Below are 23,310 nucleotides of genomic sequence, written 5' to 3' on the forward strand. Positions count from 1 at the left end.
GCTGGGGAGGGGGGTGACTGTGAGAGAACATGATGAGGCAGGAGCATGGCCACCAGCAATGGGCAGATCATGTATGTCCCTGACATGTGCTGGGGTGGCAGCACTGGGAACACACATGTACATAACATGTGATCTGGGAGGAGAGCTCCCCTGGGGACACGGTAGGGCCCCTGCACAGATGACACCCCCATGGCTGACATGACGTCACACACACTGCAGCCCCAGCAGCCCTCATTTCACAGGATGTCATCAGTGTGGGCGGGGCCCGGGCTGGCCGGAAGTGACGTCGGTACCGGAGACAGGAAGCCATCATCGCCTGTGCAGAGAGAGGGAGAGAGCGGCTCTTAGCGCCCGACACAGAGCACCGGGGACAGCAGCAGCGGCAGCATGTCTGACCAGGTGACGGCCTGTGTGTGTACCCCCCATACTCATCATCATCATCATCATCCTCCTCCTGCTGTATATGGGGGGGAGGCGCTTATATAACGCGGGTGCTGCTGCTCTACAATGGGACTACATCTCCCAGCATGCCCTGCCACATTGTTTATGTGTCGGGGCATGCTAATGCTGCGGCAGGGAATGCTGGGACATATAGTTCTACCACAGCTGGAGTGCCACACATTGTATATATGTATTTGTGCATGTATGTACGTATTTGTGTATGTGTCTATGTATGTGTATGTGTGTATATATGTATGTGTGTATATGTATGTGTATATATATATGTATGTGTGTGTGTATTTACGTGTATATGTGTGTGTGTGTGTGTGTGTATATGTACGTATTTGTGTGTATGTATGTATTTGTGTATGTCTGTGTATGTATATGTGTGTATATGTGTGTGTATATATATATATATATATATGTATATGTGTGTATATATATATGTATATATTAGAGAGAGAATTTTTTTTGTGTGTGTGTAGTGTTCCCGCTAGGCTGTTTCAGCGGGGCACCGCACCCTGCCCCATTTCTAAAGGGCAGACAGCACCCTGCCCTCCGGTGCAGTTCCCTGCTGAAACTGCGGTTCGCAGTGTCCCGCGGGTGGGGAAAACGGCTGTGCAACAGTCACTGCCAGTGAATGGATGCCAGGAACATGCGCCCGGCATTCATTCACAGTGCACTTGGGGGCTGTCCGAATGTCCGTAAGTGCCGGGCCCAAGAGTGACGAAGAGTGGATGCGTCATAAAGACGCCCCTTTTCATTGGTTACGCCCCTTTTTTGACGCACGCAGAAATGCCATTTCTCTAGGTCTGGTGCCAGGCAGTGTGTGTAGTGTTAACTCTAGAGAAAGGGCACTTTTGCGCGCACGCTTCCGAAAAGGGGACGTGTCTTTATGACGCGTCCTTTTTTACATCAGTCTTGGGGGCGTGCCCGACACTAACAGATGCATGCGCCCGGCATCCATTCACTGGCGAGGACCGCTGCACAGCCGTTTTTCCCACTTGCACTTCCCACCTGCAGGCTGTTTCAGCGGGGCGCCACGCTGGAGGGCAGGGTGCTTTCTGCCCTTCAGAAATAGGGCGCGCTGCCTAGCGGGAACGCTATGTGTGTGTATATATGTTTGTAGGTTTATATATATATATATAGGTATATATGTAGGTATATATGTGTATGTTTGTAGGTGTGTGTGTATATATGTGTATGTTTGTAGTTGTGTGTGTATATATGTGTATGTTTGTAGGTGTGTGTGTATATATGTGTATGTTTGTAGGTGTGTGTGTATATATGTGTATGTTTGTAGGTGTGTGTGTATATATGTATATGTTTGTAGGTGTGTATGTATGAGTGCATGTACTTGTGTACATATTTGTGTGTGTGTATATACGCACACGTACACACACACACAGTCAGGTGCATAAATATTGGGACATTGACAGAATTCTCATATTTTGGCCTCTAGTCACCACCACAATGGCTTTGAAATGAAACAAACAAGATGTGCTTTACCTGCAGACTTTCAGATTTAATTTGAGGGTAATTACATCCAAATCAGGTGAACGGTGTAGGAATTACAATGGTTTCTATATGTGCCTCCCACTTTTTAAGGGGCCAAAAGTAATGTGACTATCAACTCAAAAGCTATTTCATGGACAGGTGTGGGCTATTCCCTCATTATTTCATTATCAATTAAGCAGGTAAAAGGTCTGGAGTTGATTCTAGGTGTGACATTTGCATTTGGAATCAGTTGCTGTCGACTCTCAATATGAGATCCAAAGAGCTGTCACTATCAGTGAAGCCATCATTAGGCTGAAAATCAAACCAAACCCATCAGAGAGATAGCAAAAACATCTGTTTGGAACATTCTTAAAAAGAAAGAACGCACCGGAGAGCTCAGCAACACCAAAAGACCCGGAAGACCACGGAAAACAACTGTGGTGGATGACAAAAGAAATATTTCCCTGGTGAAGAAAAACCCCTTCACAACAGTTGGCCAAATCAAGAACACTTTCCAGGAGGTAGGTGTATATGTGTCAAAGTCAACAATCAAGAGAAGACTTCACAAGAGTGAATATAGAGGGTTCACCACAAGATGTAAACCATTGGTGATCCACAAAAACAGGAAGACCAGATTAGAGTTTGCCAAACAACATCTAAAAGAGCCATTACAGTTCTGGAACAACATCCTTTGGACAGATGAGACAAAGATCAACTTGTACCAGAGTGATGGGAAGAGAAGAGTATGGAGAAGGAAAGGAACTGCTCATGATCCAAAACATACCACCTCATCAGTGAAGCATGGTGGTGGTAGTGTCATGGCGTGGGCATGTATGGCTGCCAATGGAACTGGTTCCCTTGTATTTATTGATGATGTGACTGCTGACAAAAGCAGCAGAATGAATTCTGAAGTGTTTCGGGCAATATTATATGCTCATATTCAGTCAGATGCTTCAGAACTCATTGGACGGCGCTTCACAGTGCAGATGGACAATGACCCGAAGCATACTGCAAAAGCAACCAAAGAGTTTTTTTAGGCTTAAAAGTGGAATGTTATGCAATGGCCAAGTCAATCCCCTGACCTGAATCTGATTGAGCATGCATTTCACTTGATGAAGACAAAACTGAAGGGAAAATGCCCCAAGAACAAGCAGGAACTGAAGACATTTGCAGTAGAGGCCTGGCAGAGCATCACCAGGGATGAAACCCAGCGTCTGGTGATGTCTATGGGTTCCAGACTTCAGGCTGTAATTGCCTGCAAAGGATTTGCAACAAAGTATTAAAAAGTGAAAGTTAGATTCAGGATTGTTTAGTTTGTCCCATTTACTTTTGGCCCCTTAAAAAGTGGGAGACACATATAGAAACCATTGTAATTCCTACACCGTTCACCTGATTTGGATGTAATTACCTTCAAATTAAATCTGAAAGTCTGCAGGTGAAGCACATCTTGTTTGTTTCATTTCAAAGCCATTGTGGTGGTGACTAGAGGCCAAAATATGACAATTCTGTCAATGTCCCAATATTTATGCACCTGGCTGTGTGTGTGTGTGTAAATAACACCCATATACACACATATATATGTATAAGTGAGTGTTTATACAGTGCCTTGCAAAAGTATTCACACTCCTTGGCTTTTTACCTTTTATGTTACATCACAACCTGTACATTTTTTTTATTTTTATCTGAATTTTATGTGATGGATCTGCACAAAATAGTCTAATTTGGTGAAGTGAAATGAGGAAAAAAAAAATATATATTCGTTATAAATAAAATTCTGAAAATTGGCATGTGCATATGTAATCACCCCCTTTGCTTTGAAGCCCCTCAAAAGTTCTGGTGCAACCAATTACCTTCAGAAGTCACATAATTAGTGAAATGACGTCCCCCTGTGTGACATCTAAGTGTCACATGATCTGTCAGTATAAACGCACCTTTTCTGAGAGGCCCCAGAGGCTGCAACACCACTTATGCTGGCCATACACGCTACAATTATCGGGGCGATCCGCTTGATATTGGTGGATCGGCCCGATAATTGTAGCATGTGGGGGGGCGACCGAGGGTTAAATATTGCTCGGTCGGGCATGCCGGATTGTCCAGCATGCCCGTCCGCCGCGATATTTACCGATAAACTGTCGGCCGCATCGGGCAGTGTATGCACAGCCGTGGCCGATAGACATTTCCTGTGTTTCTTCCTACGGAAGGAACAGGGAAATGTCTCCTCCCCCGGGGGCAGAGCGCAGATGTCAGGGGGAAGGAACAGGGAAATGTCTCCTCCCCCGGGGGCAGAGAGCAGATGTCAGGGGGAAGGAACAGGGAAATGTCTCCTCCCCAGGGGGCAGAGCGCAGATGTCAGGGGGAAGGAACTGGGAAATGTCTCCTCCCCAGGGGGCGGAGCGCAGATGTCAGGGGGAAGGAACAGGGAAATGTCTCCTCCCCCGGGGGCGGAGCGCGGATGTCAGGGGGAAGGAACAGGGAAATGTCTCCTCCCCCGGGGGCGGAGCGTGGATGTCAGGGGGAAGGAACAGGGAAATGTCTCCTCCCCCGGGGGCGGAGCGCGGATGTCGGGCTGATACACTGTGAGAGAAATCTCCGTGTATGCCGGCGACATCTGCGGCTGGCAGGCTGCCGGATAAAATGTGTGTCTGTCTGATGTGCCTAACCCTCACCTTCCCCCCCAGTGCCTAACCCTCACCTTCCCCCCCCCAGTGCCTAACCCTCCTTCCCCCTACCCTAACCTCCCAGGGGGGTGCCTAACCCTAACCCTCCTTCCCCCTACCCTAACCTCCCAGGGGGGTGCCTAACCCTAACCCTCCTTCCCCCTACCCTAACCTCCCAGGGGGATGCCTAACCCTAAGTCCCCCCTGGGAGCCCTAAACCTAAAGCCCCCCCCTGCGCAGCTGTCCGCTGCGGCGCCCGGCATCCGCTCGATCGGGATGCTAGGCGCCGGTCTCCTGACGTCAGTCAAATGACAGGCATCTAGATTTAGACGCCTGTCATTCGTCCCTAGTTGGGATAAGTGTCTGGAAGCCGGCGGTCGGCATTCCGTCTGCCGGCTTCCTGAATGTACACTGAAGGATGTCATGTTGTGTAAGCCGTGCTATGTTGTGTATCTCCTGGCTGAGGTGCTGCTCTGTCATCCCATACAAAGGCTTTCCTCATCATTTAGGCATCAGTACTGTGTGTGTGTATATATGTATGTGTGTGTGTGTGTGTGTATGTGTATATATATGTGTGTGTGTGTGTGTGTATGTGTGTATATATGTGTGTGTATATATGTGTGTGTGTGAAGGATGTCATGTTGTGTAAGCCGTGCTATGTTGTGTATCTCCTGGCTGAGGTGCTGCTCTGTCATCCCATACAAAGGCTTTCCTCATCATTTAGGCATCAGTACTGTGTGTGTGTGTGTATATATGTGTGTGTGTGTGTGTCTGTGTGTGTGTGTATATATATGTGTGTGTGTGTGTATATGTGTGTGTATATGTGTGTGTGTGTATATGTGTGTGTGTATTTATGTGTGTGTGTGTGTGTGTGTGTATTTATGTGTGTGTGTATATATGTGTGTGTGTATGTGTGTATATATATATATATATATGTGTGTGTATATATGTGTGTGTGTGTGTGTGTGTATATATGTGTGTGTGTGAAGGATGTCATGTTGTGTAAGCCGTGCTATGTTGTGTATCTCCTGGCTGAGGTGCTGCTCTGACATCCCATACAAAGGCTTTCCTCATCATTTAGCTGTCAGTACTGTGTGTGTATATATATGTGTGTGTGATTTGGGTATCAGTACTGTGGGGTGTATGTATATGTGTGTGTATGTGTATATATATATATATATATAATGTGTGTGTATATATATATATATATATATATATATATAATATATATATAGTGTGTGATTTAGGTATCAGTACTGTGGGGTGTACACATGATGTTGGGGAGAGCACAGTGCAGGTTGCTGTAGACCATGTGGTGTCCTGTGTATTACATGTAACATTAATCTTCATGTATAAGCACTGTAATTAGTCTTTGTACATTGCTGGGGGCTGACAGATCTTAGTATTGGATAACGGATCCTGTGTATGTTACAGTAGTGAGAGAGCAGAACTCAGCCGCGTCTTTTCTGTTCTGCGCCAGCTTCTCGCTCCGTCCCGTACAGAATATTATTCCTCATGGTGTCTGTATGATGAAGCTGCTGATTGCACTGTGCGGGGCTGAATCAGCAACTCTCTGGCTGGGAATGGACACTAAGCAGCGTGAACAGACTCTATAATAAGGGGCATTAGGCATCTCTCTGCCAGAGGAATGGGTCTGGTAATGGTCTGTAGTCTGCCGCATTGTATGGTGTAGGGGGAGATGTACTAAGCTCTGATGAGTGATAAACCACCAGCCAATCAGCTCCTAACTGTCATGTTACAGGCTGTGTTTGAAAAATGACAGTTGGGAGCTGATTGGCTGGTGGTTTATCACTCCCCAGAGCTTAGTACATCTGGCCCTAAGACTGTAATTTAATCTAATGGGGGGCATCCACTAGACGATTTTAGCAGGTGATATAACGATATCGTTATCGTTCAAACGTTTAAAAATCGTTTGCAAATCGTGCAGTAATTGTTTCTAACGATGTACGATGCGCGCTCCCGCTGGTCGTTTCATCGTCTCCTCCATCGACTGAACATGCAGGTCAATTTCACTTGATTGCTTACAAATCGTTTACACATCGTTCACACTGAACGATCAAACGATGAACCACTATCTGCCCACTATAGCTGACAGCTCTCAGTCACAGAATGAAACAACATCGTTTATCGTTAGATTTATGAGTTCAGATCAAATTTCAGGGGAAACTTCAAGGGAAAATCGTTGGACAGGGAGTAGATCGTCTAGTGGATGTGCCCCATAAGTGTCATTTGGGTTAAATATTGAAAATGATTCCGGCTTTCTCTACTAACAGAAACGGGCACCATTGCTTAGGATGCAGGAGCTAGGTATATATATTTAGGAGAGTGTCCCACATAAATGACTGTAGAAGTTATGATGTGATAGCGTAGTAGCTGGTGATTGTCCCTGTGTTATGCTAGCAGGAGAGGCTGATGTACGTATCTGCACACACACCTGGAAGCCATGCTATATTATACATGCAGGGCAAGGCCTGGCTGCTTCTACATGTCACACGCACACATACACACACATATATACACACACATATATACACACACATATATACACACACATATATACACACACATATATACACACACATATATACACACACATATATACACACTCACACATACACACACATATATACACACACATATATACACACACCTGGAAACCATGCTATATTATACATGCAGGGCAAGGCCTGGCTGCTTCTATATGTCACACGCACACATACACACACATATATTCACACACACACATATACACACACACACACACACACACACCTGGAAGCCATGCTATATTATACATGCAGGGTAAGGCCTGGCTGCTTCTACATGTCACACGCACACATACACACATATATACACACTCACACACACACACACACACATATATACAAACACACACACACACATATATACAAACACACACACACATATACACACACACCTGGAAGCCATGCTATATTATACATGCAGGGTAAAGCCTGGCTGCTTCTACATGTCACACGCAAACATACACATATACACACACATATATACACACACTCACACATATATACTCACACACACACACACACACACACACACACACACATATATACAAACACACACACATATACACACACACCTGGAAGCCATGCTATATTATACATGCAGGGTAAGGCCTGGCTGCTTCTACATCTCACACGCACACATACACACACATATATACACACACACACACCTGGAAGCCATGCTATATTATACATGCAGGGTAAGGCCTGGCTGCTTCTACATGTCACACGCACACATACACGCACACATACACACACACATATATACACACACACACACACACACACACACACACATATACACACACACCTGGAAGCCATGCTATATTATACATGCAGGGTAAGGCCTGGCTGCTTCTACATGTCACACGCACACATACACACACATATATACACACACATATATACACACACACTCACACACACACATACATACACGCACACCTGGAAACCATGCTATTGTATACATGCAGGGTAATGCCGTGGCTGCTGCTACATGTCACACACACACTGGGCAGCTTTATATTACCTCTGCGATAAGCTAGGACCCCCCCCCCCCCCCATTCTAATCTTTCCACACATTTGCCCCCCAGCAGCCCATGATTTTGTCAAGGAGTATCTGTACCTCCTATTGGGTCTACTCTGACCTCCTGAAACCCTAAATATCATAGCTTTTCACTGCCCATAATGTAGCCAGCCACGTTGCTGATTGCACACCAAATTATTATAACCCTGTATTTATAAGGTGCCGCAACGTGTCCCAAGCACCAAATTATTATAACCCTGTATTTATAAGGTGCCGCAACGTGTCCCAAGCACCAAATTATTATAACCCTGTATTTATAAGGTGCCGCAACGTGTCCCAAGCACCAAATTATTATAACCCTGTATTTATAAGGTGCCGCAACGTGTCCCAAGCACCAAATTATTATAACCCTGTATTTATAAGGTGCCGCAACGTGTCCCAAGCACCAAATTATTATGACCCTGTATTTATAAGGTGCCGCAACGTGTCCCAAGCACCAAATTATTATAACCCTGTATTTATAAGGTGCCGCAACGTGTCCCAAGCACCAAATTATTATAACCCTGTATTTATAAGGTGCCGCAACGTGTCCCCAGCACCACATTATTATAACCCTGTATTTATAATGTGCCGCATCGTGTCCCCAGCACCACATTATTATAACCCTGTATTTATAAGGTGCCGCAACGTGTCCCCAGCACCACATTATTATAACCCTGTATTTATAAGATGCCGCAACGTGTCCCCAGCACCACATTATTCTAACCCTGTATTTATAAGGTGCCGCAACGTGTCCCCAGCACCACATTATTATAACCCTGTATTTATAAGATGCCGCAACGTGTCCCCAGCACCACATTATTATAACCCTGTGTTTATAAGGTGCCGCAACGTGTCCCCAGCACCACATTATTATAACCCTGTGTGGCCGGAGGCAGGCCACACAAGGTTAATGGCTGCCACATCACTGAAGGAGTTAACTCCCGTGCTGTGCCGCCATTTTTAAAAGGACAAAGAGGTGCCAGGCGCCCATTGTAAATGTATACTCTGCGCTACACGCTGAGTGTTGATAAGTGTGTTTTTAATGCTTTATATGCAGCGGCCTGGACTTGCTGCACTGGGGGAGTGTAGGTAGAGTGTGTCATGGCCGCTGCGGGACAGGGAGAGCCAGATCCCACTGCGACCAGCACTGAAACCGTTAAAGTGGACAGTTTAAAAGCCCAGATGTACATGGTTCATAGTAAACTGTATTAATATACACATTTTGCGGTAGAGCGCTGCATCTGCAATGCATTGGTGTATAAAGTGGAGTAGTATAGTCTATGACATGTGTGAATATATTTTTGTATGTAATATGGGTTTAAACGCACTTATAGAAATGTAACATGTCCTGACCTCTGGAGACAAACTGCTGGTTAGACGTCCTCACCTAGGGATGGATATGGTAATTACCCTATAACCTGGCAGCCTCACCTAGGGATGGATATGGTAATTACCCTATAGCCTGGCAGCCTCACCTAGGGATGGATATGGTAATTACCCTATAGCCTGGCAGCCTCACCTAGGGATGGATATGGTAATTACCCTATAGCCTGGCAGTGGGGAGGGATATGGTAATTACCCTAGCCTGGCAGTGGGGATGGATATGGTAATTACCCTAGCCTGGCAGTGGGGATGGATATGGTAATTACCCTATAGCCTGGCAGTGGGGATGGATATGGTAATTACCCTATAGCCTGGCAGTAGGGATGGATATGGTAATTACCCTATAGCCTGGCAGTGGGGATGGATATGGTAATTACCCTAGCCTGGCAGTGGGGATGGATATGGTAATTACCCTAGCCTGGCAGTGTTGATGGATATGGTAATTACCCTATAGCCTGGCAGTGGGGATGGATATGGTAATTACCCTATAGCCTGGCAGTGGGGATGGATATGGTAATTACCCTATAGCCTGGCAGTGGGGATGGATATGGTAATTACCCTATAGCCTGGCAGTAGGGATGGATATGGTAATTACCCTATAGCCTGGCAGTGGGGATGGATATGGTAATTACCCTAGCCTGGCAGTGTTAATGGATATGGTAATTACCCTATAGCCTGGCAGTGGGGATGGATATGGTAATTACCTTATAGCCTGGCAGTAGGGATGGATATGGTAATTACACTATAGCCTGGCAGTGGGGATGGATATGGTAATTACACTATAGCCTGGCAGTGGGGATGGATATGGTAATTACCCTATAGCCTGGCAGTGGAGGGTTAGGTGGTGACTGAAGAAGCCTTTCCTATGAAATGAGGGCTAGGGAGACACAACTTTGCTTGGTATCGTATACAGACCCACAGGTAACAGACAAGTTGTTTGTGTGTAAGAAGCTTCTATGTTGTGTAAGAGCTTAGAAGGTGTAAGACTCAGAAAGCCCAAACTGGTTTAGTCATAGACATGTGAAGAGACGAATGTAACAGGAATTTGCATTATATTTACCTTTTCAGAACAGTATATGTAACTCAGTCTGTGCTTAGGAAACCAAATGTTTTTGGGTGGTATCAAGGAAATTGATTTCATTTTTGTGAAATGTAAGACGTATTTATTTATGTTTTGTGAGAGAGCCTGATTGGCTAGAAGGAACACAGGGTGGATTTGCCCCCCTGTGATGTTGTGTGTAAGAATGACATAAAAAGAGGGACTGTGAGCCCTGTATGTGTACAACCCTGTAACTTCTGTGTGGAGGAGACCTGCTGTATGATTCCTGTAACATCTTGTATGCTGATATTCCCCTTCAATCTGAAGGGAGGGTCTTTTTTAAGACTGAGCAATAAACACATTGCCTGACTTCAATTGTGCCTCAATCCTGCGACCAACAGAATTGCGCAAAACGCTATTCCGTTCTCCTGCTGTTCTGGGTAAGAGCTCCGTGTCTCAAAGTTCAAGCCCTCTGCCAGCTACCGTGCAGACCTGGTCCATTGCGAGGGATCAGGTGGGAACAGCCGACACCAAACAGGAGGTGTGTCCGCAGTTAGTCAAACGCATACGCAGCAGAAGCGGTTCCAGGCGCCGACGTAGGAGCCTGACTGTACGTTAAAAGCGGTTCCAAACGCCGATGGTAGAGTTTGGTGGTGGCAGCATCGTTAAACGCCCACGGTGCAGTGGGCGGAGTAAGTGACAGGCGGTCACTGACGGTGATTGGGATTCCGAAAGCGCTAACCCGTGACCAGGGACGGCCTTAGGCGAAAGGCGTCCGGTCACACCCTGTATTTATAAGCTGCCGCAACATGTCCCCAGCACCACATTATTATAACCCTGTATTTATAAGGTGCCGCAACGTGGCCCCAGCACCACATTATTATAACCCTGTATTTATAAGGTGCCGCAACGTGTCCCCAGCACCAAATTGCTGTTTGTATGGTCCCAAAGCCACCTGGCTGAAAAAGCAATTCATAATCTAAATAAAAGACAAATCAGACTGTCCCCACACGTGAGCCAAAATCACCCATGTACTTAGAGTATGCTCACACTGGGGGTGGTACTGGTGTACGCTCGGGACTGAATTGCTGCCTGGTATTCGCCATCTTGGCGTTTGTAATGATCACTATACTGAAAATGTGCCGGATCTTTGTGTGAGCACCAGGTTAGGTCTGTGCAGGTATTGGCCATTCTCTGCCCAGGGGGTGCAACTTTGCTCTGCGGTGACTAGAATATAGGTAAATAGGGATATATTGATCACTGTAACAAACGCTTTGGTGATTGGCCAAAGTAAATGGCAGATAAATTCTGGTCGCATCATTCTGCACCGATGATTTGTCCTCCATAAGAAATAGAACTACAATGCTTGTCATGTGCTGGTCCTGTAATCACCACCTGAGGGCACAGCGCAGGGTGACATAATGTCAGGGGGTACCGTACGGAAGATGGGGTTATGTTCATCATGTGCTGGTCCTGTAATCACCACCTGAGGACACAGCGCAGGGTGACACAATGTCAGGGGGTACCGTACGGAAGATGGGGCTATGTTCTGTTATTGGTGTTCTGCCATCATGTGCTGGTCCTGTAATCACCACCTGAGGGCACAGCGCAGGGTGACATAATGTCAGGGGGTACCGTACGGAAGATGGGCTATGTTCTGTTATTGGTGTTCTGCCATCATGTGCTGGTCCTGTAATCACCACCTGAGGGCACAGCGCAGGGTAACACATAATGTCAGGGGGTACCGTACGGAAGATGGGCTATGTTCTGTTATTGGTGTTCTGCCATCATTTGCTGGTCCTGTAATCACCACCTGAGGGCACAGCGCAGGGTGACACAATGTCAGGGGGTACCGTACGGAAGATGGGTTATGTTCTGTTATTGGTGTTCTGCCATCATGTGCTTGGCTGTGCACGTTCCATTATGGTAGCCCAATAGCGCTCATTGTCTGACGCACCTCTCTGGGCAGCGAGGTAGAATTGGCGATTTTGGTGTCTGAGAGGTTTCGGCGTTCTGTTGCCACAATTCATACATTGCCATGAATGGATCTCCCCCTAGTAAGTCTTCAGTTGTCGTCTCTGGAGTTTGTCACTGTGGTAGATAACCATAATCCTGACCGCGGGGATTCCGGCGCTCAGAATGCCGGCGCCAGAATTCTGACACTTGACAGAATCTTAGCGCCGGCTTCCGACCACCGGAATCCCGATGGTTAAATAGCAGGGTTATTGGGAGGTTTAGGATAGGAGAGGGGGAGGGATAGGATAGGAGAGGGGGAGGGATAGGATAGGAGAGGGGGAGGGATAGGATAGGAGAGGGGGAGGGTTAGGATAGGAGAGGGGGAGGGATAGGATAGGAGAGGGGGAGGGTTAGGATAGGAGAGGGGGAGGGTTAGGATAGTTGAGGGGGAGGGTTAGGATAGGAGAGGGGGAGGGTTAGGATAGGAGAGGGGGAGGGTTAGGATAGGAGAGGGGGAGGGTTAGGATAGGAGAGGGGGAGGGTTAGGATAGGAGAGGGGGAGGGTTAGGATAGGAGAGGGGGAGGGTTAGGATAGGAGAGGGGGAGGGTTAGGATAGGAGAGGGGGAGGGTTAGGATAGGAGAGGGGGAGGGATAGGATAGGAGAGGGGGAGGGTTAGGATAGGAGAGGGGGAGGGTTAGGATAGGAGAGGGGGAGGGTTAGGATAGGAGAGGGGGAGGGTTAGGATAGGAGAGGGGGAGGGTTAGGATAGGAGAGGGGGAGGGTTAGGATAGGAGAGGGGGAGGGTTAGGATAGGAGAGGGGGAGGGATAGGGGGAGGGTTAGGATAGGAGAGGGGGAGGGTTAGGATAGGAGAGGGGGAGGGTTAGGATAGGAGAGGGGGAGGGTTAGGATACTGACCATCAGGTGTATTAATCCTATCCCTGCCGGGATACCGGTGTGGGAGTTCCGACCTCCGGGATCCCGAGTGCCGGAATTTCATACCCAACCGAGTACCTGTAGGTTAGAGTCCTGTGAGACCTCACACTGACGGGTGTACATGGACCTACACATACGGTGATTACACATACATACGGTGTACATGGACCTATACATACGGTGATTACACATACATACGGTGTACATGGACCTATACATACGGTGATTACACATACATACGGTGTACATGGACCTATACATACGGTGATTACACATACATACGGTGTAAATGGACCTATACATACGGTGATTACACATGCATACGGTGTACATGGACCCATACATACGGTGATTACACATACATACGGTGTACATGGACCTATACATACGGTGATTACACATACATACGGTGTACATGGACCTACACATACGGTGATTACACATGCATACGGTGTACATGGACCTATACATACGGTGATTACACATACATACAGTGTACATGGACCTATACATACGGTGATTACACATACGGTGTACATGGACCTATACATACGGTGATTACACATATATACGGTGATTACACATACATACGGTGTACATGGACCTATACATACGGTGATTACACATACATACGGTGTACATGAACCTATACATACGGTGATTACACATACATATGGTGTACATGGACCTATACATACGGTGATTACACATACATACGGTGTACATGGACCTATACATACGGTGATTACACATACATACGGTGTACATGGACCTATACATACGGTGATTACACATACATACGGTGTAAATGGACCTATACATACGGTGATTACACATGCATACGGTGTACATGGACCCATACATACGGTGATTACACATACATACGGTGTACATGGACCTATACATACGGTGATTACACATACATACGGTGATTACACATACATACGATGATTACACATACATACGGTGATTACACATACATACGGTGTACATGGACCTATACATACGGTGATTACACATTCATACGGTGTACATGGCCCTATACATACGGTGATTACACATTCATACGGTGTACATGGACCCATACATACGGTGATTACACATACATACGGTGTACATGGACCTATACATACGGTGATTACACATACATACGGTGTACATGGACCTATACATACGGTGATTACACATACATACGGTGATTACACATACATACGGTGTACATGGACCTATACATACGGTGATTACACATACATACGGTGTACATGGACCTATACATACAGTGATTACACATACATACGGTGTACATGGACCTATACATACGGTGTACATGGACCTATTCATACGGTGATTACACATCTGTAACTCACAATAGTCGCTTGTTGCATCGTTCTAATATATAATAACTGTTTCTGCTCTTCTCCTACAGGAAACCAAACCATCCAGTGAGGACTTAGGAGATAAGAAGGAAGCTGGTGACTATATTAAACTAAAAGTAATTGGCCAGGTAAATGAAGGCTTAATTCTATGATCAAATGAAAGACAAGGTATAAGAATTGTCACATTATTCAGCTCTGCCCCCAGATGGCATGCTAGGCACACGGGCACCTGCTCAGAGACCACTTTTTACCCGTCTGCCATGTATGTATGTATGTATGTGTATACTGTCTATATGTATGTATGTATGTGTATACTGTATGTATGTGTATACTGTCTGTATGTATGTGTATACTGTCTGTATGTAGCTACTTTAATAAATTACTTGTTAAGAGTAATATGAATAGTGCAGAGGCTGCTTAAAGTACTTCTTCATTTTACCGTATTCACTGGGGACACTAGTTCTACCTGCCTGATCGCCGTATTCACTGGTGACACTAGTTCTACCTGCCTGATCGCCGTATTCACTGGTGACACTAGTTCTACCTGCCTGATCGCCGTATTCACTGGGGACACTAGTTCTACCTGCCTGATCACCGTATTCACTGGTTACACTAGTTCTACCTGCCTGATCGCCGTATTCACTGGGGACACTAGTTCTACCTGCCTGATCACCGTATTCACTGGGGACACTAGTTCTACCTGCCTGATCGCCGTATTCACTGGGGACACTAGTTCTACCTGCCTGATCGCCGTATTCACTGGTGACACTAGTTCTACCTGCCTGATCGCCGTATTCACTGGGGACACTAGTTCTACCTGCCTGATCGCCGTATTCACTGGTGACACTAGTTCTACCTGCCTGATCACCGTATTCACTGGGGGATACTAGTTCTACCTGCCTGATCGCCGTATTCACTGGTTACACTAGTTCTACCTGCCTGATCGCCGTATTCACTGGTGACACTAGTTCTACCTGCCTGATCGCCGTATTCACTGGTGACACTAGTTCTACCTGCCTGATCACCGTATTCACTGGTTACACTAGTTCTACCTGCCTGATCACCGTATTCACTGGTTACACTAGTTCTACCTGCCTGATCGCCGTATTCACTGGTTACACTAGTTCTACCTGCCTGATCGCCGTATTCACTGGTGACACTAGTTCTACCTGCCTGATCGCCGTATTCACTGGTGACACTAGTTCTACCTGCCTGATCACCGTATTCACTGGGGGACACTAGTTCTACCTGCCTGATCGCCTTATTCACTGGTGACACTAGTTCTACCTGCCTGATCGCCGTATTCACTGGTGACACTAGTTCTACCTGCCTGATCACCGTATTCACTGGGGGATACTAGTTCTACCTGCCTGATCACCGTATTCACTGGTGACACTAGTTCTACCTGCCTGATCACCGTATTCACTGGTGACACTAGTTCTACCTGCCTGATCACCGTATTCACTGGTGACACTAGTTCTACCTGCCTGATCGCCTTATTCACTGGTGACACTAGTTCTACCTGCCTGATCGCCGTATTCACTGGTGACACTAGTTCTACCTGCCTGATCACCGTATTCTAACTCCAGGCTGTAAAATGTACCTGGGTTCCTGCTTCCCTATCACATGCTAAATATTACGTGATGTATTATCATTTAAACGACGTAATAATCTGCAGAGGTGTCAGAAAAGTGGTTTCTGCTATATAAATAAAATCTTATTACATTGATGTACCTGCTTGGATCACTTAATCGCCTGTATTTTCTTCTTCAGGGTCCATAAGGTCCACAAGAAGACCTTGGGGTGTAGGTGATGGATAAGGACCGAACACCAAACAGTTAAGCTTTTAACTGCCAGGATGCAACGGTCCCTCCCCCCTATACTCCGCACCTGAGCCTGTGGCCAATCAGTGTTGCTTGGTGCCCGGCAGGAGTCGGGGCACCTGGTATAACAGTGGTAGGTGCCTTATGCAGCCCAAAGCTTTATTTTCATGAGTTACTTTATTTCTCTTTTTTACTACTGAGCGCTCAACATCAGACTGTCCGCAGGACGTCAGAGCTACCGCTCCATCACCCCTCCGGGCACCGCAACGCCAGCTGCGGCTGGTGCTCTCGGCGGGCACCCCGGGGGACCTTGCTAGTCGGCACCGCGGGAAGACCCAGACTCCAGGGGAAGGAAAGGTGGGTCATCCGCGGCTGGGCAGTCTTACCGCCGGTCTCAGGGGACAGACCGGAGGTGCTGAGATTGAACACAGGCTTTTGTCCACAGTGATCCACTAGACCACCAGGGTACATATGGAGCGGGAATCCAGCGTCCCCGTGGTTAAAAATCATCATAGGGAGGTCGACTTTCCCTATTACAGTGGCCCCTTAGCTCAGGGCGCCATTCTTCTGAGGTCTCGCTTCCCTGAGCTGCTCTCCTCCCCGTCCCCTCAGAGGTCTCCAGCGGCCATTTTCTCCAGGCTCAGCCACAGCTCTCAGGGAGACTCTGGGTCTGACTCCTCTATATACCTCTCCCTGGAGCCAGGTTATGTAGCGCTATAGCCTGCCAGACGCTGCGAGTCTGCGTAGTTGTAGTGCCCCTTTGCCGTTACTGTTTTCTGCATTGTATGTGACTTATGCTAGTGCTGTCTGTCTGTATAATTTCTCTATACTGTCAGCTTATGCCTTTCCCTTCTCTCTCTCTCTTACCCTTATATACAGGTGTATTCAGGGTTCTCTGTGCCTCACATTTCTTGCATTTGTGAAGGTTTTCACATACAGTTGGTCAGTGCACTGCTCTCCTGCAGCTTATCCAAGCATAGGCAGGATCACTACACTGCATACCCAATTGTATTTAGAATACTGTCCTATACTTTGTGGTTGCATATTACTCAGTGCCATATTGTGTGCTATACTACTCTGCAGCTATGTCTAGCAAGGACAAGTTGTTTCTCCCATACTGCTATCATGCAAAGTATGTGCTGCAGGCTTAAATGAGGAGGATTTAATGCAGGATGGGCTCTGTGCAAGGTGTTGTTCCCCACCAGGCCACTTAGACCCCCCAGCCCCTGTCCAGGAGCCCCCCTGGGCTTCCTTTTCTCAGGTGCTGGCTACTATTGTGGGCCGCCTAGCAGTCCCGGCAGTAATCCCCCTATGGGGTTTCCACACCAGTACAAGCAATACAGGTACCTCCTATGCCCCCTACATGGGTAGACATACTCTCTACCTCTGTACAGTCTAGCAGCTTCCTCTACAGCCTCTCAATACATGTTGCAAGGTGAGAAGCCCCTACCCAGTAAGACTAAGCGTCCTGTGTTATCCTCACAGTCTACGCAGCGCTCAGATTCTGAGGTATCATCTGAGGAGGCAGACGATGCTGATCTCTCTAACACTCAGACTCAGTCTAAGACTGAGTCTGAGTGTTAGAGAGAGTAAGACTCAGTCTAAGACTCAGTCTAAGCTTTGGTGCGAGCTGTCAGGTCTATCCTACAGATAGAAGATGATGAGCCTGACCCCAAATCAAAGCACCCACTGTTTAAACGTCGAAAAGTGGCCTCAGCAGAGTTTCCTCTCTCGGATCAACTAGCTGAAAACATGGCGGCAGCTTGGCAAACGCCGGGTTAGAGGTTTCAGCTTCAGAAACGCCAGACCTCTTGTTATCCCTTTCCCACAGCTCATTAAGCAAGATGGGAAGCCCAACCAGCAGTGGATTCCCATGTTACGCGATTGATTAAAAGCGCTGCTTTACCTATCCCTACAGCCTCCTCACTGAGGGACCCTACGGATAGAAAGATTGAGTCTGGCCTGAAACCTGTGTACTCTCTGTCAGGAGCTATTGCTCACCCGACCATGACTATCGCCTGGGTGGCTAAAGCAATTGAGAGCTGGGCAGAAGCCCTAGAGGAGTCTTTTCCTTCAGAGGCCTCTTGGGATCAAATATCCTATATAGCTTGCATAAGAGATGCTGCTTCATATATTGGAGAAGCAACTTTGGATGCTAGTCTCCTGGCCTCTAGAGCATCGGCCACATCAGTGTCCCGCCACATTCTTTGGCTACGGTCATGGAAATCGGATGCAGACTCTAAGAAGGGAAGGCCTTAGAGGCATTATCTTACAATGGAGAAATCCTGTTTGGCCCAGACTTCAACAAGATTGTAGCCACATTGGTGGCATCAAAGACTGCTTTTCTGCCATCAGCAACTATTGCGAAACCTCGGATGACGTCATTCATGTTCTTTTGTCCCCAAGGAAAGCCTAATTGTCAGTCCTTTCCTAGGCAATCGGCTTCCACTAGGGCCGCAAAGCCCAGGACCAAGCAGACCTGGGCCACCAGACGTCCTGCTTCAAAACCTGAGGACAAGCCTTCAGGATCCCAGATTAGGAGGCCGATTTCTTCAGTTTGCACAGTGCTTGGGTAAGAGAAGTGGTTTCTCATGGGTGCGTCCTCCCATTTCTAAGACTGCCACCCCACCAATTTTTCTGCACAGGCCCTCCATCAGACCCGATCAGGGCCCTGCTCATCCAGAAAGCCATTCAGACCCTGCTGCAAGCGTGGGGTAATAATCCCAGTCCCGCTGTCACAGTGAGGGAGCGGTTATTATTCAACCCTGTTTCTGGTTCAGAAGGCAAATGGGTCTCATCGGCCTATCCTCAACCTCAAATCCCTGAACAAATTCATCAGGGTGCCCAGGATCCGGATGGAAACCCTACGCTCTATTGTCCTAGCTATGGAGCCTGGGGACTTTATGGTATCTCTGGATATTCAGGATGCTTACCTACACGTAAATATAGCGCCCTCTCATCAGCAACATTTGCTATCCTAAAGCAACATTTCCAATTCCAGGCTCTGCCCTTTGGACTTTCTACAGCTCCACAGGTATTTACCAAAATTTAGTCTATCATGGCAGCCCACCTGTGTGGTCAGGGGGTCAGGCTGCTGCCATACCTGGACTTCCTCTTGATCTTAGCAAGATCCCCAGAGGTTCTTCAACACCATCTTCAGGTAACCATTGCCTTCCTACAAAGGCACAGCTGGTTAAACAACTGGAAGAAGTCCACCCTGAAATCTTCACAAAGGATGGTCCATCTGGGAGCTCTGTTATATTCTCAGAATCAGAGAATCTTCCTGACCGCAGACAAGATCTCCTCACTTCAATTACGTGTGCACAGATTCCTCTGCAGTTGCCGAGTATCAGTCTACTCAGCAATGCAGATTCTGGGGTCCATGGAATCCACCTTCGACGTGGTGGAGTACGCTCAGTTCCACTCCAGGCCCCTGCAACAACTAATCCTTTCCTGGGGAATGGTCTCTCCACCCAGAAGTCTTTCAACTCCTAGTGAGCAGATGGTACCTACCAGAGGTGGACCTCATGGCCTCCCGACAGTCACAAGCTGCCACTATACGAGTCTAGAACAAGGGATGCCGAAGCAGTATTCGTAGACGCCTTGTCATTGAAGTGGACCTTCCATCTGGCATACCTGTTTCCTCCAGTCTCCCTTCTTCCTCCAGTCCTTTGGAATTTCAAGCAAGGCAGAGGTACGGGCCTGCTGGGGTAGCCCCAGCCTGGCCCAGACGACATTGGTACTCAGCTCTTCGGAGCCTCTCCATAGATGCCCCGTTCCTACTGCCTCAATGACCGGAACTGTTGTCTCAAGGTCCCATTCTTCACCCTGACCTGGGTCTTCTGTCTTTGACGGCGTGGCTCCGGAAACATCCCTCTTAAGGTCAAAAGGATTTTCTCGCTCAGTGGCCCAGACTATGCTTAGAGCGCGTAAGCCGGCCTCTGTCTGGATCTACTATGGAGTGTGGCATAGATACTTCCAATGATGTGATACCAAGAGCTATGACCCTCAGTTGTTTTGGGTTGCTAGAGTCCTGGCCTTCCTCAAAGCTGGATTGGACCTGGGACACCGCCTAACCTTGCTGAAGTGCATGTCTCTGGTCTGTCCATCTGGTTCCAGCATAGAATTGCTTCACTGCCGGATGTCCACACCTTTCTTCAGGATGTCCTCCGTATACAACCCTCCTTTGTCCTTCCCTTGGCTCCGTGGGATTTGTCAGTGGTTCTCCAGCTCCTACAGGGCACTCTGTTTGAACCCTTGGGATCTGTGGAGCTCAAATGGCTCACAGCAAAGACTCTCTTCCTCCTAGCTATGGCGTCTGCCCGTAGGGTGTCAGATTTAGGGGCGTTTTCCTGTCGCTCCCCATTTCTGATCTTTCACCAGGACAGGACTGTTCTTCGGACTTGCCCTGGTTTCCTTCCCAAAGTTGTTACTCGTTTCCATATTAATGAGCAAATTGTAGTCCCAGCCTTCCAATCACCAGACCTCTCGGATGGTGAGGCCTCCTTAGATTTGGTCCGTGCTCTCGGGATCTACGTGGACCGTACCAGTTCTCTTCGGAAACAGACTCCTTATTTGTGCTCTTATGGATTTCACAAGAAGGGATGGCCAGCTAACAGACAGACTCTGGCCAGATAGCTTCGCATGACTATCTCACAGGCTTACACAGACGGGCCTTCCTGTACCGGCTACTCACCGTGGTGCCTCAGCTGAACCTCTTTGTAAGGTGGTCACGTGGTCTTCTGTCCACACCTTCCATTTTATGCCTTCGATACATTCACCTCTCAGAATGCTTCATTTGGACGCCGCATTCTCCTCTCAGCGCAGGAGCGTCCCCACCCTTGAATAACTGCTATGGGACATCCCCAAGGTCTCCCTGTGGAGTCCTATGGACCCTGAAGAAGAAAATGAGTTATGGTAAAACTTACCTTTGTTCTCTTTCTTCGAAGTTTCCTGCTCACCGGTTTCCCGTCTCCTTGTATGTGAGAGTGATTCTTCTGTGTACCAGTCTTCCTTCTCTCCTCTCCTGCCATGGGCTTGTTACTGAACTGATTTGCCTCAGGGGCGGGGTATAGGGGGAGGGACCGTTGCATCCTGGAAGTTGAAAGCTTAACTGTTTGGTGTCCGGTTCTTATCCACCACCTACATCCACATGGTAAGAGTTAACAAAAGTAAGTTTTACCATAACTCTAATTTTTATATAGATCCCAGATGTAGTATTAACTCTATAATGTAAGTGAGGTTCCAGCGTAAATGATCACATCTCGTCACATGTGCGTATAGACATTATCTGTTGTTATTGGGATTCCACAATAAGCAGCACTACCACCGAGGAACCTCTTCTAACGTGTCCCCAGCCCCTTTACCAATAGTAATCTACGCCTCTATTCCCCATCTAATCTTTATCAGCTATACTGGTGTGTTCTTAACTGGCAATGGGCGCGTCTGGGCGTGTCGGCAATGGGCGCGTCTGGGCGTGTCGGCAATGGGCGCGTCTGGGCGTGTCGGCAATGGGCGCGCCTGGCAGTGTGCGTCTGGGCGTGTCCCTCCAAGGAGACAATTCTGTTAGGGAACAGCAAATGTTATAGGTGTTCATGAATATAAAAATGAAGTTACTGTGGCATTAATGACAGTTAGCAATATTTGTATCCCTAATATACTGCGCTTAGGCTCCCATGTAACGGGAGGACGGTATCTCTTCTCTTATAGGACAGCAGTGAGATTCATTTCAAGGTAAAGATGACAACGCACCTGAAAAAGCTGAAAGAGTCCTACTGCCAGAGACAAGTAAGTGCAGTGCCGGGTACACTGTCATTGTATGGAGGCTGCTGGCAGTGTAAGATCTGTGGGTACATTATTGCTGTATGAACATACTGCTGGCAGTGTAAGGTCTGTGGGTACAGTGCTGGGTACATTATTGCTGTATGGAGGTACTTCTGGCAGTGTAAGATCTGTGGGTACAGTGCTGGGTACATTATTGCTGTATGGAGATACTGCTGGCAGTGTAAGATCTGTGGGTACAGTGCTGGGTACATTATTGCTGTATGGACATACTGCTGGCAGTGTAAGGTCTGTGGGTACAGTGCTGGGTACATTATTGCTGTATGGAGATACTGCTGGCAGTGTAAGATCTGTGGGTACAGTGCTGGGTACATTATTGCTGTATGGAGATACTCCTGGCAGTGTAAGGTCTGTGGGTACAGTGCTGGGTACATTATTGCTGTATGGACATACTGCTGGCAGTGTAAGGTCTGTGGGTACAGTGCTGGGTACATTATTGCTGTATGGAGATACTGCTGGCAGTGTAAGATCTGTGGGTACAGTGCTGGGTACATTATTGCTGTATGGAGATACTGCTGGCAGTGTAAGATCTGTGGGTACAGTGCTGGGTACATTATTGCTGTATGGAGATACTGCTGGCTGTGTAAGGTCTGTGGGTACAGTGCTGGGTACATTATTGCTGTATGGAGATACTGCTGGCAGTGTAAGATCTGTGGGTACAGTGCTGGCAGTGTAAGATCTGTGGGTACAGTGCTGGGTACATTATTGCTGTATGGAGATGCTGCTG

General features: G+C 47.4%; 1 protein-coding gene across 2 annotated transcripts in view; it reads left to right on the forward strand.

Moving 5' to 3' along the window:
* The first annotated feature begins 238 nt into the window (after positions 1 to 238).
* SUMO1 (small ubiquitin like modifier 1) overlaps positions 239 to 23,310 on the forward strand; it is a 35,468-nt gene continuing 12,396 nt past the window's right edge. Inside the window, exons 1-3 of one of the 2 annotated variants that reach the window (XM_088460717.1) lie at positions 239 to 411; positions 14,970 to 15,047; positions 22,452 to 22,529. In XM_088460717.1, the coding sequence (XP_088316843.1) occupies positions 388 to 411; positions 14,970 to 15,047; positions 22,452 to 22,529 (180 nt within the window). In that variant the 5' untranslated portion in view covers positions 239 to 387. The remainder of the gene's footprint in view (positions 412 to 14,969; positions 15,048 to 22,451; positions 22,530 to 23,310) is intronic. The other variant, XM_088460718.1, reaches the window with a different exon arrangement.

Source organism: Taudactylus pleione, unplaced genomic scaffold, assembly GCF_031769625.1.
Source record: "Taudactylus pleione unplaced genomic scaffold, aTauple2 ptg000976l, whole genome shotgun sequence".
Classification (NCBI taxonomy): domain Eukaryota; kingdom Metazoa; phylum Chordata; class Amphibia; order Anura; family Myobatrachidae; genus Taudactylus; species Taudactylus pleione.